Source organism: Mercenaria mercenaria, chromosome 9 (genome assembly GCF_021730395.1).
Source record: "Mercenaria mercenaria strain notata chromosome 9, MADL_Memer_1, whole genome shotgun sequence".
NCBI classification, from domain to species: Eukaryota; Metazoa; Mollusca; class Bivalvia; order Venerida; family Veneridae; genus Mercenaria; species Mercenaria mercenaria.
In genome coordinates this window covers 14,003,375-14,017,644 of record NC_069369.1, presented here as the reverse complement: position 1 = coordinate 14,017,644, position 14,270 = coordinate 14,003,375, and the positions used below count along the sequence as shown (strand labels likewise).

The window sequence follows — 14,270 nt, the reverse complement described above, 5'->3', positions numbered from 1 at the left end:
AGTAGCAATAGCATAAATCAAGGATTAACACGCATTATGATATATGAGGCAATAAAACCTATTAGACAAAACCAAACCCATTACGATACTGAATTAAATGAATGAGATTTAATCACTGGAAAATGTATCAGTTTAAATATAACCTTTATTCTGTATGATGCATGCGCTCGTTATTCCAGGTCTTGCCAGAGCACTTTAAATAATATGAATAATGTTGGGTATCAGGCATGAATATGAAATTAAGTATAATCACAATCGTTTCGTCTCGGCTCATTTCAATCCATTGCATAGAACTTATTAGTGAAGCCTTTATTTATCCCGTCACAAAAAAAAAACTATAATGAAAAAACAAACAAACAAAAAACTCCTAAATGAGACATTTGAAAACATTAAAAAGATCAGAAAGATATTGTATATATTATGAGATGGCTGACATCTTAATTAATCATAGACGATTGTATACCACTTTCATATCATCATTACATTACTGAACAAAAGGAAATTTAGTTTTTCTTACTTATTCAGTGTAGTGTAAGACAAAATATTTGCAGGCGAAAATAGTCTGTAACAAAACAATATTGCATTACGATATAATATATCGTATATCGTTCACAGAACTTGAGAAATATTGAAAAACTGGATCTTAGACCTTTTTCTTCATCCAAAATAATAAAATTAAAATGTTGGTTTGTTTGTTTGTTTTTACGACTGATGTAGATTTTCGACGTTACATTGACATTGGCGATAGAATACAGATGAATAAAAATAAAATATGAGCCGTGCCATGAGAAAATCAACATAGTGGGTATGCGACCAGCAAGGATCCAGACCAGCCTGCGCATCCGCGCAGTCTGGTCAGGATCCATGCTGTTCGCTAACAGTTTCTCCAATTCCAATAGACTTTAAAAGCGAACAGCATGGAGCCTGACCAGACTGCGCGGATGCGCAGGTTGGTCTGGATCCATGCTGGTCGCACACCCACTATGTTGGTTTTCTCATGGCGCGGCTCATATGAAAAAATGTTATAACTATCTTGATGAAAATGTTTCCTAATTTGATAGCATTCATTTTCAATTCAGTGGTGCATTTTGACACATTTTTACGTACACAAGACCGTTTTACATCAAAGGATGTTTAACAGTCGCCCATAACTAAATTTGTTACATTTTAGCAGGTCTGTACCTATACAGCAAGTAAACGGACGTTTCTGGACCGTAACTACTAGTATGGCCTAGTAAAAGCCCTGTAGTAATAAGTTACCGCTCTATACTGAATACATTGCATGTATCTATCTTACACTTTTCGTGGTATTTCAATAAAAACGAGAAGCGAGAAAGCGTTTTTATTGTTTGATGCCTGTTATTATGATTTTAAAAAATCTGAATAATTATGAACTTACTAAAAAATGACATCATATGAAGGAATGAAAGATATTAATCTGAATTTTAATAACATATTAATTTAAGTTCCACATATAAACAGACTCATTATTGGACTTTTATATTTTGTGGGATATGATAGGCAATAGAAAATCAATATACATGTATGTCACTCACATCAATGTCGAAACCCCATCTTGATTCCAGCTTCCGCCGCCGCTTTTCATATTTCAGTTCTTCTTTAGTCTTTTTGAAAGGATTCTTTAAACCATAAATTTCGTATAATTCATCAATTGACAGGTTATCCGTAGAAATTTTAGCACCATTGATATTATCCAATGGAACGATGAACAGACACATTATGGTTAATTTCCAAAAGGTAAAAACAATTTGACACTTCACCATAATTCCTAGTCATGTTTAGTAAGACTTTCAAAATACATCATTAGCATATAAATTTGAATAAAATTAAATATTCCGACCTTTATTTCAACTGTTTTAATAATCCCCAAGCCATGCAGTTAAACTCCAAATATGCGTTTGTTATTCAAACACATTGCATGAATACACTTCACTGTTTCAATTTACAATAAATTCACCATTATCGTAGTCGATTTGTTCGTAAACAACATCCAATTAACGTGCTGTAAGCATGTTAAGCTAAATTACTACATTTTTGACCAAAAAAAAGGACAATAATATGACACATTTATATACACTTTTTCGTCTGAACTCGTATATCTTTGATAATGCAACCAGTACGAAATTGACAGTATTAGGTGATTAAAATGTCCGTGTTTATTTTTCTTGAAGAGTACAATAAATTATAACGAAAATAACGTAAACATCGATCGAGCTTCTTCTCTTTATTTAAACAGAGTTTATCTCATTGAATAATGCAAAATGAAATTCACAGTCAATTATGCTTGTCTAAAGTGAAACGAAATTAGATAAATCACAAAAGCTGTCTATATAATATGTTTTCAGTGTAATCTAAACTGTATCTGTAACAACACCAGCGATGTAACTATCACTGGTGCATTGCTCTAAGATATTTTCTCCTGTGCAAAAAATCAGTCCAAAATATTCATTTAATTTCTAGTCACGAAGTAGCGAGTAGGCTACTGTTATAAGTTTACTGATTTCACGTTGAATAGTTTGAACAATGTGGGTTTTACAGCCTTTAGGACAATAGAATGTCTTTATTGAATTTACCTGCATCAGTTACTGTTAATAAAAACATAAACGAGTAATATGACAGACAGAACACACACCGGACCTGGAGTCTTGCCTAATTGGTTTCATAACTTACTGTCACAAAAATATGGGTATTTTTTTTATTAATTTCCATTGATATTAAGTAATAGATATTGCAGAAGTTAAAGCTAATCGAAAAAAAAAGGTTAATGTTTGTATAACTTCGAGCAGCTTTTTAAGGAAATGAACAAAACAGGAGACCCTTTCAGCATCATTCAACAAATAGTGTTAAAACTCTTAAGATATATTAAAACATTACTACATCTATTCAATTTCAAGTCCATGTAAAATAGAGCCCGTCCGCTTAGCTCAGTAGGGAGAACGCAGATCTACGGATCGCGGGATTGTGAGACTCGGTTCGATTCCCTGCCGAGGCGTATTTTCTCCGTGACGATGTGATCAAAGACATTGTGTCTGAAATCTTTAGTCCTCTACCTTCGGTTGGCAGGTACTTGCGGAGCCTTGGACGAATTATTACTGGTACATAACCCAGGAAAACCGGTTAGGTTAACTGCCCGTCGTTACATTACTATAAATATTGTTGAATAAAAAAATACGACGCTAAAACTAAAACAAATCATGTAACAATCGACAAAACGTAAGTTGTATTAAAGGTCTGATATTTTTTTTTCTTCATTCTAGAAGTTCGAAGTCGGTGTCCCTAATGTTAACTTGCTTTCTCTCCGTACTTGTCTATCTGCCTTGTTATTTCTGTATGTTAGGAGTGTTACATCCTTTCCCTTTATATATCAATTTTTCTTTTAAATATCAGTGTTGTTGATGGATTGCTTTATATTATTTCAACCCATGAAGGTAATTAAGATTCCGATTCCAAGTGGAGCGGATTGTGACGAGTGACTGATCGTGGTGGATATGATCATTGCTTCCGTTTACTTTCTAGTTTTAGAACAGCTCTTGAAAAAGTGCCTTAAGGTCGACAACAATTTCCTTTACAATCTTTTGTCACCTGATTCCTGTGTATATTCGGCTAGCGCACATTATTTTTGCCAGTGTACGGAATGTTGATAGAAGTTAGAAGTTTATTTCTTTGTTGTATGAATTAAAGGATAAAACGGAAATAATAAACTTCAACGAAATTATGAGTTTTTATTACTGTAAGAAAATATTTGGATGAACATTTATTTCTGGCGACATGTGTTTACAATATGTAACTGTTTTCATTCTGTTTTTGTAGTATGATATAGCGTAACATCAAGTTAATCAGTTTTACACAAGAAAGATCAAGGGGTGCAGCAAAAGAAGGCTTTATTGAGATTTTTTTTTACTCTTACCTCCCGGTGAAAAACGAATTTAACAAAGCGGAAGTGATAACGATGTTTGGTTTCAGATATGCGGATCAGTTTGATTCAAAATAATCAAGCATATCTAAATTGTTCACGATATATGTGACACCTATATATGTGTAGGAGATTGGGTTGCCCTGGACAGAGCTTGATAACTGTCGTGTAGCCGTTCGGTGATGTCTGAATACCACGTTGACCCTGCCCATTCACTTATAAATGTTCTGTTATTATTCTTATTGTAATCATATGTCTTACTGCAACATCAATTTTAAATATTAAACTGTAAGTCGCCATATGACCTATAATTGTGTCGGTGCGACGTTAAACCCAACAAAATGAATACATAAAATTGAATAACTATATAAAAATAGAACTTTACTAGACGTTTACAGAAAATTTAATGTCTTTACACAACACCAACATGGCTGTGCTTGAAGTATTTTGTAAGCGTGAAATACTTCAAATACGTGCAACATAAATAGACTTCTGGTGAAACATTCATAAACAAGAACGCAAACCTAATATTGTTTACACAAGTAGGAAGGGCAAAGTTATCATTCTTGATAACAAATAGGCATTAAAGTACAATTGCGAAAAGTTTCGTAACAATTAAAGATATTTAATGAGGGGTACGGCAGACGTACTATGTAGTACAAAATGTACTTCATCACTGGGCATAACTAGTCAGTCTAGTGGCTTTAAGGCAATAAACCAGCATGGCGTACCGGTCTCAAGATAACACTTTGAAATCCAAGCAGAGTTTTACGACGCGGATTTGTGAAAGGTAGTTTAGAAATATAATATTTTTTCTTCGCTTTTTATGCTAGATTTTGACGAATGCACTATGAGTTCTGTTTTAACCACCTCTAAGCTCTTAAGATAACCATTTTGGCCAAACTATTAAAAAGAACCGACAAATTCGACATAAACAGTTGATTCATAGAAAACACATCTGCGATCCATTCAGCTAAACAGTCAATATATTTTTACAGTTTTTTGGTTACTTTTATCTGAGCGGTTCATCCGTTCGCCTTTTATTCATATCTAGGAAAAGGTTTCGGCAATTTACAGACTATCAAAACACGTTGATGTGTCTGTTCTTCTGTCAAGATATGAGCTGCCATCTGGAAGAAATCTTTCAGATTTTGGAGATCCATTTTTAAGAATCTAAAGGTTGTTCGAACATACGTATGAAACTGTTGAAGGCTCGGTTTGATTCTGTTCAAGCCGTACAGCACCACTGAAAGTGTCTGTAGTCTATCAATACCAAATTCATGAACTCATATATTTGTTATTTCATTTTGCGTTCCAAGGATCAAATTATAGTACACAATGAACAGCCCTTGTAAAACTCTCAGATTCCTTAGGAAGTGGAAATTAATATCTTTATATTTGCCATCCAGATGTTGTGAAGAGCACGGAAAAAAATTGAATGTGGAATTTTCTATACCCGTTGTTGAAATGGCAGACGTTTTAATTATAAAAAAGCTATATACATTTTTTTGCTGTTTTCGTGTGAATAAAATTTCAGCTTCTTCGCGTGATTTCCGGACAATGTGTTTTCCATTACATTGTCATATTATACACGATCAAGACAGATCGTGACGTATACAGTGATAATCACGTCCACCTAGTAAAGAACATGCATGATTATGCCTTCAAAATCCTGCATGTTGTTCTAAAATAAGCATGAACAAAGCTTTGATTCGCTAGGAAACACCTGCTACACATGTATGTTAAAATTACTAAAACATATACAATAAGTAAATAACAATCTTAGCAAAGTAATGTAATGAACAGGGATCCAACACGAGTTGTCGTTATTACAAGTTTTACGAATTTCAGGATTACTTTCGAAACCTTTTTCAAAGTTCCTGCAAGACAATTTAGTTATTTGTTCGTATATTTTATGACATATTATGTACATAACATATCTGAGTAGAAAATGCAACATCTAGACACCTGATCTGGTCAACATATATGAATTTATGTTTTCATTAGTCTAGAAATTAGTCATAGTGAAATGTAAGAATTTGCAGTATCTTGTTAATGTACATAACAAATGAGGACGATGCGCAATATTACCAGTCTTAAGGTTCTGATGTATAAAAATTGGCATAGAAACTGTTTTTGTACGTTTAACTATACATTTTCTTTCATTTGACGCATCATTAGTTGATCGTGGTATGAACGAAAAGGCATACGCTGTTTTTAACGACTCATCAGCATCAGGTGCGACTACTAATTGCAATTAAACGAAAGAAACATTTTGTATCGTGTTGTCTCGTTGTAGAAAGGAGATTTATTACTGTTGAAAGGTGTATTTGTGAAAAAGAACCATCATGCCATATTAGTAAATGATGAATGAATTAATGATGAATTTACAGGGTAATCAAATTGATAATGTAATACAATAAAACTTGATTACAAAGACACTGTTCAATTTAATCACTAGGCAACTTTTAAACCAAAAAGAACTGGGATTTATTTCGAATTTAAAGTTTAATAGAAATCAATTTGATAATTAAACTTACATCAATATCATAGCTCCACCTCTGCATTTTTCTTTGTCTTTGCAGCATGTATCTCCTTTCCTTTGATGTTAACATATACGGTTCTGGTTTAGCCTTTTCGCCTGTAGTTAGATTGTCAATCACAGGAGAACTCCATACCATATAGAATTGACTTACGAACACACAAAATATTGCCAGATGACACTGGGATAAGTAATGAATTTGTATGGATTTAGACATTGTCATTTTGTAGCATTTCTATTATGCACAGATTGGCCACATATTTTTTTCAACATCTTTGTGTCGTCAGCTACTGAAAATTTTTCTATGAGTCTAAATTAATCTGGACAAAACAATCAAAGATAAAAGTGGATATGAGCCGTGCCATGAGAAAACCAACATAGTGGCTTTGCGACCAGCATGGATCCAGATCCGCGCAGTCTGGTCAGGCTCCATGCTGTTCGCTTTTAAACCCTATTGGAATTGGAGAAACTGTTAGCGAACAGCATGGATCCTGACCAGACTGCGCGGATGCGCAGGCTGGTCTGGATCCATGCTGGTCGCACACCCACTATGTTGGTTTTCTCATGGCACGGCTCATATTTTTAAAGCTTATTCATAAAACGCTTAGCTGAAATAACATGAGCTTAAGTTCTTTAATTGTTTTCTATGTGTATATAAGGTAGGTTAATTATAACACTTGATAATATCATCCAAAATAATAACTTGTCAGACATACATTCCGTATAAATCACGTTATGATTCTATTCCATTTTGACATTACTGTCAGCTTTTTCCATCCAAAATGAAGAAAAAACTTGTTTTTATCATAGAAACCTGTACTTCCTCACATTTATCGTCAATTTTATCTCCAACAAATTGATGTTAACTACCCATACACTTTTTAACCTTAAAAACCATTCACCGTTGGTGTTCTGTGGTGCTTTTCTAATCCAGACACCATGCCACGGATTAAATATACAAGATCCACGTGCTTTTTTTTTTATTTACACTGCACAATGGATCGTATTGTACACATCATATCTAATTGCTTGATCACCGGGAACGTCTGGTAGTTATTTCAATGTCAGCTGAGGGTTAAAGTTTGCTTATTAATTACACAATAATTTTGAAATTTTACATTCCAATAAGCGCAAACTTAAGGGTTTTAACCTTCGTCTTTTGTGTCGTCATTATTAACCTCAATCACAGCTTTTTACGACCTTACTGATTATCTTTAATTTGTATGTCACAATTTTAATTTCGATGAAATTGTGTATAAACTTCACTTATGGAATTATGAATAACAATTATACATTGTATTTCACAAACTTAGGGTATCGTATGCCGTCACTGCTAAATAATTGGTGCATATTGACGTTTTCAATGTTAATTTACCTGATCGTAATCCAAAAATATTTGCAAATATGATAAATTTATGTGGTTATAATGACTGATGATTTGAAGATATATCTTTTAATGTTTGTTTTGAAAAAAAATAACCCAAAGAATGCTCTATCTGTAAATCTAAGATCGATGTTTATCAGTTTTAACTGATTTGTCACCGAAGATATAACCTTACATTTGCAGGGCTTTGATTATTTATAAAATGATTCCAAGGCATTTTCTTTTTTCCCTATCAGTGATATGGACATTTGCATGTTGGTTTTAGATTTTAAAAAAGAAAATCATTACAAGTTTGAGATTAAAAAAAACCAACATTACAATTAGAATGATGACGTAAATACTGTTACTACTGTGATCAGGTATGAGTATGATTTTTATAAATGTATTAACAGTTGTATATTTAAATATCAGCGTGTGATTGCTTTTTAAAACATCATAGAAATATTATATATTCTTGTCTATGTCTGAGTCTCATCGAAATAAACACCAGACGCCATATTGTTTACAGCTAGCCACAACCAAACATATAAGATCGGAGTTCATTTATGAAAGACACTTGATACGGTATTATATAACAGCAAGCCTTCTTTTTATTTCATGTTTTATATTTTTATTGATAACTGAGAATCGACCGAACTTTTCGAATCCATTTATCAGAGCAAAAAAGCCCAATCATAATACTTCAAATATGTTAATACCATGAAAATTAATGTTAATGCGTTATCTTATACGGCTAAAAGCTAATTGATAGACAAAATATGAACAAGCTTAAGTTTTAAACTTTAATTGTATATTTTAGGTAGCAATGAAAACTATTTGCAGAGACTAAACCAAGTAAAATCAAAACTACATCATAGTGTATAACAAAATAATCGCACTGAACGTTTTACTTTTACCATAATTTTAGATACTTAATTGTTCAAACCTTATGATGATTGTACAAGTTCAGGTTTTGTAAGTGATCGTTCTTTCAGAAATAATGTTGCTCGTTTACACTTTAAATTGGAGTGCATAGGCATTTTTCGGCAGTGACATCCAACATTTGTTATTACTCTTCATTAGCTTGCTACCAATCAAGTGTAGTTGTTTTGGGCGAGGGATATATAATTTGTCACGTAACTATTAATTTTTGTTAAAGATCTTCGTATGACAGTGTTCCTACTTCAGAGACAAACAAAAATTGAGCCACGCCATGAGAAAACCAACATAGTGCGTTTGCGACAAGCATGGATCCAGACCAGCCTGCGCATCCGCGCAGTCTGGTCAGGATCCATGCTGTTCGCTAACGGTTTCTCTAACTGCAACAGGCTTTGACAGCGAACAGCATGTATTCTAACCACACTGCGCGGATGCGCAGGCTGGTCTGGATCCATGCTGGTCGCAAACGCACTATGTTGGTTTTCTCATGGCGCGGCTCAAATATCACCATACTATGAAACTGAAGTAGGAGCTGTTGATGTTTTCCTCCGTACAATTTTTGGGTAGGCTAAGTTCCCCCTAGAAGTCATACAGTATTGTAACCTGTTATAAGGACATTTTGGTAGTGGTTGGATGACAATATCTTTATCACTTTCATCAGTTGTGCAGTTTCACCTTTCTCCTTTACAGCTACTTCAGATTTTTGTTTAAAGTCTGCAGTCAATTCACATAATATCAGATTATCTGCCTCCAAGCATTCTTCACTTGTCACACATATCAACGATTGTCTTGACGACGTCAGCTAGGCAACGGTAAGAGAACAATCAATGTTTTGTGTGCCGCCCAGGCCGGAGTTTCCTGTTTTAACAGCAGCAGGTACAGCAAGCCCATATGTTGGCTCTTTTTAGTGGAAACCATCTCTACAGTCATTTTAAATGACAAAAGAAATTTAATTTAAGACTTTATCTTAAATGTATATACATTACCCTGCAAATCTTTTCCTCCCTTTCATGATGCAACAATAATGACAACATGTAAAACAGGTGTTTGTTCATCTAACTGTAAAGTTTGATCCCATCAAGTGGCTACAGCTTGTGTTAATTTGTGATATAAGGCAATCTTGGATAATGGCAGTTTTTGTTTAACAACCATTACTTCAGTGGTGGTTGTTTTACTTTTATGAAAAATAGTAACAATGAACCGAATCATCTTAGATATTGTTCCATCAGTGTGTTCAAGATTTAAACGAATGCAACCAAACCAAAGACATCCAAGAACACAAAATTATCGGCGGCATTATCGGTAACAAGTACAGGATATTTTCTATGCAATCTGACTAAAGTACATCTCCTATTACGCTACGCATAGGATCTGACAACGACCTATTCATAGCCTCGTTCTGACGACCCTTTCGCTAGCCAATCAGAGCTTAACTTACAATATCTTGCAAATCTACCTGTAGACTTGACTTTTGATATTTACAATTCTTATGTCGTAATGTGTTAGACAGCCGGTTAGCTCAATCGGTAGGCCACTTGCTTTGTAAGCGAGGGGTCACGGGTTCGAACCCTGGAATGACTGCACATTTTTCTTACTCTTCGACATTCCAACAAGTCGTCTGATTGGTTTAAATAAAAATAGCAATACTGGAAGTCCAAAATATACAGAAGACGTATGTGAATGGGTCGTTCTCAGATCTTCGTGTAGAAGATCAAGTACTTTAGTCAGATTGTTTTCTATGCGACTGCTTATGCACCCGTGAAAAAGTACGAATAGACGTTACGCACAGTATTACAACAGTGCAACCGGCTAGCGCAACTTCAAAACATTACGTTTGAACATAATTATATTACAGACATTTAAAAATCATCTATTCATGTTTTTATCGCTTTGGTTTTTTTTATTCAATATTCATTATTTATATCTAACGGCCGTCGAGCAATCAAAAAGTGTTATTGTTAAAAATGCCAAGCCGCGAAAAGTAGCGAGACACCAGGTCTTTCCATTTAACAGAAACCCCGCAGCAGTTTGTTTCCCTTAATTTCATAATTTTTATCAGTTTCATCTAACATACATATAACGCATTAAAATATATATTTTCATGTAAAAAGGCATCTTGGACATTCTGAATATCTAATACTGGCATATATTACTAACTGCTTCAAAGTCTTACCAGATATAACAACAGTTGCTCTAAACATATTGACTCCATAGTGTGTTGGTGCATTAAGTGATTTAGCAAGTACTTGGGTTAGTAAAGTACCTAGACAGGGAATTGTAAATAATCATACTTCGTGAACAGATTCCGATCATCAAATAATAGAAACAATGTACTTCAGAAATCTCACCTTCATCAGATCTAAAACTTACAAATTTTTGCTTTCAAAAAATTTACCCTCAAGTTTGAAAGGTCGACACCAATAAAAGACAATTTTAAATAGCCGAACGCATTTACCATATTTAAGAAATGTATCATAGAACTTTTCATTCTGAACAGTTACGTTCCCATTTTTAGCACATTGAGCCGAATGACATACCTATGTCACTGTTCAATTGCTCCTGATTTAGTGTACTGAATGGCAAAACTGGCAATCTCATTGCTGAATCTCTAACTAACTCCTTTGCCTTCCGGGATTATTAAGGATTTCGTCAATAACGGATGATGCGCCCGTGTGTGTATGCATATACCAAGCTACGTGCCTGCCCATGAATATTATGAGATTTTTATCAGTGTAGAGTACAATACTGAATTCTGTTGGACGAGTACACAGCAGTTCTAATCCATAATGAATTATTACTGCTGTGTACGAGTCCAGTTGAATTCTGTATTGTTCTCACCACTGTTAAATTATCTCTTTATTTCACATCAATTTTATGAAAAAAAGATAGACGTGAAAAACAACAACAAATATTCACGCATTTTGACTGACAAACAACAACGCACATCAAAATTCGTTCTTCTCTGATAATTTGTATGTTATTTTTCCAACATGTGTTCCCAATGCTAAAATATTCGGAAAAACCCTTTCAGGAAATTTTGAACCGAAACCATAATCATCGGATAGGAAACGTTATAACTTAGAAATGGAGTGCTTAACACTTACACGTTTTGTTCAAAATTAAGAAGGGTTTCGTCGCTATATACAAGGGAAGTGATTCCAAAATGACTCTTTCACAAGGAAGAGTTTTGGAATGAATTTTTTTGGAAGAGTTATCCCGTCTAGTATAAATGAAATTGATTTCCAATATGAAAAATATGGAGTTTGTCGACTGTAGATTTTAGATGTTGCTATATATACTTAAGAAAATGTAAATGCAGTACAATACTGGTTTCTAATGTATTGTCACTTGATAGAAAGAAAAGATTCCTATTGGTTGAAAATATAGGTGTGGAATAAGTGTTGTTGAGAAAATCTGGTCATCATATTTTACAAAAGAGAAATCTAAGTAATCTTGAAACGTTCTGTCAGATATGGAATTTACCAAGTTTTGCATTCTTTGGATGTTTACTGTATCAAGTTGAAAGTTACTGTAACAACCTTTGCCAGATCATAACAAGAACTTTACTAAATGCAAATAGTGAAACCATCCTATGATATATTAAGCTTAACATCGCAAATAACTGCGCTTATTTCTGGATGTTAGGATGTAATTACTATGACATGCAAGTATAAGTTGCAGCGTCTTTTGGAGATTGAAGTGAGTCATAATTGTGTTTAGTTTTCAGACATGAAACGACTGACATCAAGGGGACGGGGTGCATCTAAATAGGTTTCATAGTTGAAGGTTACAGCATGGTAATTTTCCGTTTCACACTGACACCTTGACAATATAAATGTTGTTACCGTAGTTTTTTATGGTAGTTCTAAAATGATTATTGTTATATGTAATTATTCGATTATTTTTATATTTTATATGAAAACACTGTAAACTTATTATAATAGATACTTTATCATGTTTCTTTCAAACAAGTAATATCTTACAAAATAAAGTATGTGCACATTCCTATTTAGTTTGGAACAATATTCTAAAAATATTATCGCTTTCTATTTTCAACTGATTTTTAAAAAAAAATTCTTTGTTCAAAATGACATTTTCAGAAAACGTCCTCTGCCTGCAACATTTTTCCTAGATTCGGGTTTTATGTTATTTTTCGTGGTCGGAAAAGAACTTGATTCACCCGTGCGCACGTTCGTACGCCAAAAGACAGCCCTGACTTAAGTAATATTTTTTCATCGTCCGCCTCAATGGGAAGAATTACCGGGAGCATGCTCCTATTGTAATGAAAAAATTGTCAGAAGTCATCCACTCGTACTGTAGTTAGGGCTGTGATTTCCATATGCATAATTCATGAACATTTTGATTAAAAGAAAGTATGCCTAAAATAGGTGTATCATGCACGAAATTGCATAAGTTATGAAAATTTTCAGGGTAAAGATGCTCCGTATAATTTTGGTTGTGATCACGGGTTCTTCTGTCGTATGCAAGATTCGAAAAAGATACTAGTTTTCTTCATTTCATAATAAAGTTGAAATATATTTCTTAAATCTTGACTTGCTATCACTAAAATATCACAGTTTTGACAAACCTGTTGAAAGTTTTAAATCTAAAGTTCTTACTTTAAATACCTGCATACTCTCTTTTGTTTATTAGTTTTAATTTGGCACTGCTTTGATCAGAAAATCAGTCTTGTAACGATGGGCAGTTAACCTAACCAGCGTTCCTGAATTCTGTAACAGTGCAATTCTCTACAAGTAAGTGTTAAGTTCTCCATATTAAACAGAGGTTGAGGTCAAATGACATCAGACACAATGTCTTTTATGCATCGTCATAGCGAACAAAGGTCTCACTCGGATATCTGACTCAAGACCCTATGATTCATGGATCTCCCTATTGAGCTAACTGCGTTGGTTTTGTATATTTCCGTATAACGCTTTTATCTCTAAAATTAAAAAAATATCTTTTTATAAAACTTGCTTTTCACTCACATAGCCAGTATAAAATTTACGATCATATGAATGAACAGATTGATTGTATTTTGTGTCTTATTTTAATTTCGTCTAAAATAATAGCAAAATAGATTATGTAATATATACTTTTGGCAATTTCCGAGTCAACAGAAGAAACATATCTTAAAATTTACTAGTTTTAACAAATCAGAATGTTGATAATCCTTCTGAAATATCTTTTAAAAATCAATGGTAATGTTAACGTATTTCAAAGTGCATTACGGAAAAAATCTCATTGTCTGATAAGTAAAGAAGCAAATGGTCCAAAGACGAGCAGCACGTTTTGTGACCAACAGATATCACAATACCAATACCAGCAGCGTGACTGATATGTTCGGAGACCTGAAATGGGAATCACTAGAATCACGCCGCACCAAACATCAGCTGGCAATGTTCTACAAAATCGTCAACCAAATTGTTGACATCGAGGCATCAGATTACCTTACACCGGGAAAGATCATGGCTAGATCACCTCATAGTACC

General features: G+C 33.9%; 1 protein-coding gene across 2 annotated transcripts in view; it reads right to left on the bottom strand.

The window, feature by feature from the left end:
* Positions 1–7,446, bottom strand: part of LOC123546515 (interstitial collagenase-like) — a 119,029-nt gene extending 111,583 nt beyond the window's left edge. The window contains exons 1-2 of one of the 2 annotated variants that reach the window (XM_045332857.2): positions 7,193–7,446; positions 6,475–6,796 (exon numbers count right to left, since the gene is read on the bottom strand). In XM_045332857.2, the coding sequence (XP_045188792.2) occupies positions 6,475–6,699 (225 nt within the window). In that variant the 5' untranslated portion in view covers positions 6,700–6,796; positions 7,193–7,446. The remainder of the gene's footprint in view (positions 1–6,474; positions 6,797–7,192) is intronic. The other variant, XM_045332858.2, reaches the window with a different exon arrangement.
* Between the last annotated feature and the right edge of the window lie 6,824 nt (positions 7,447–14,270).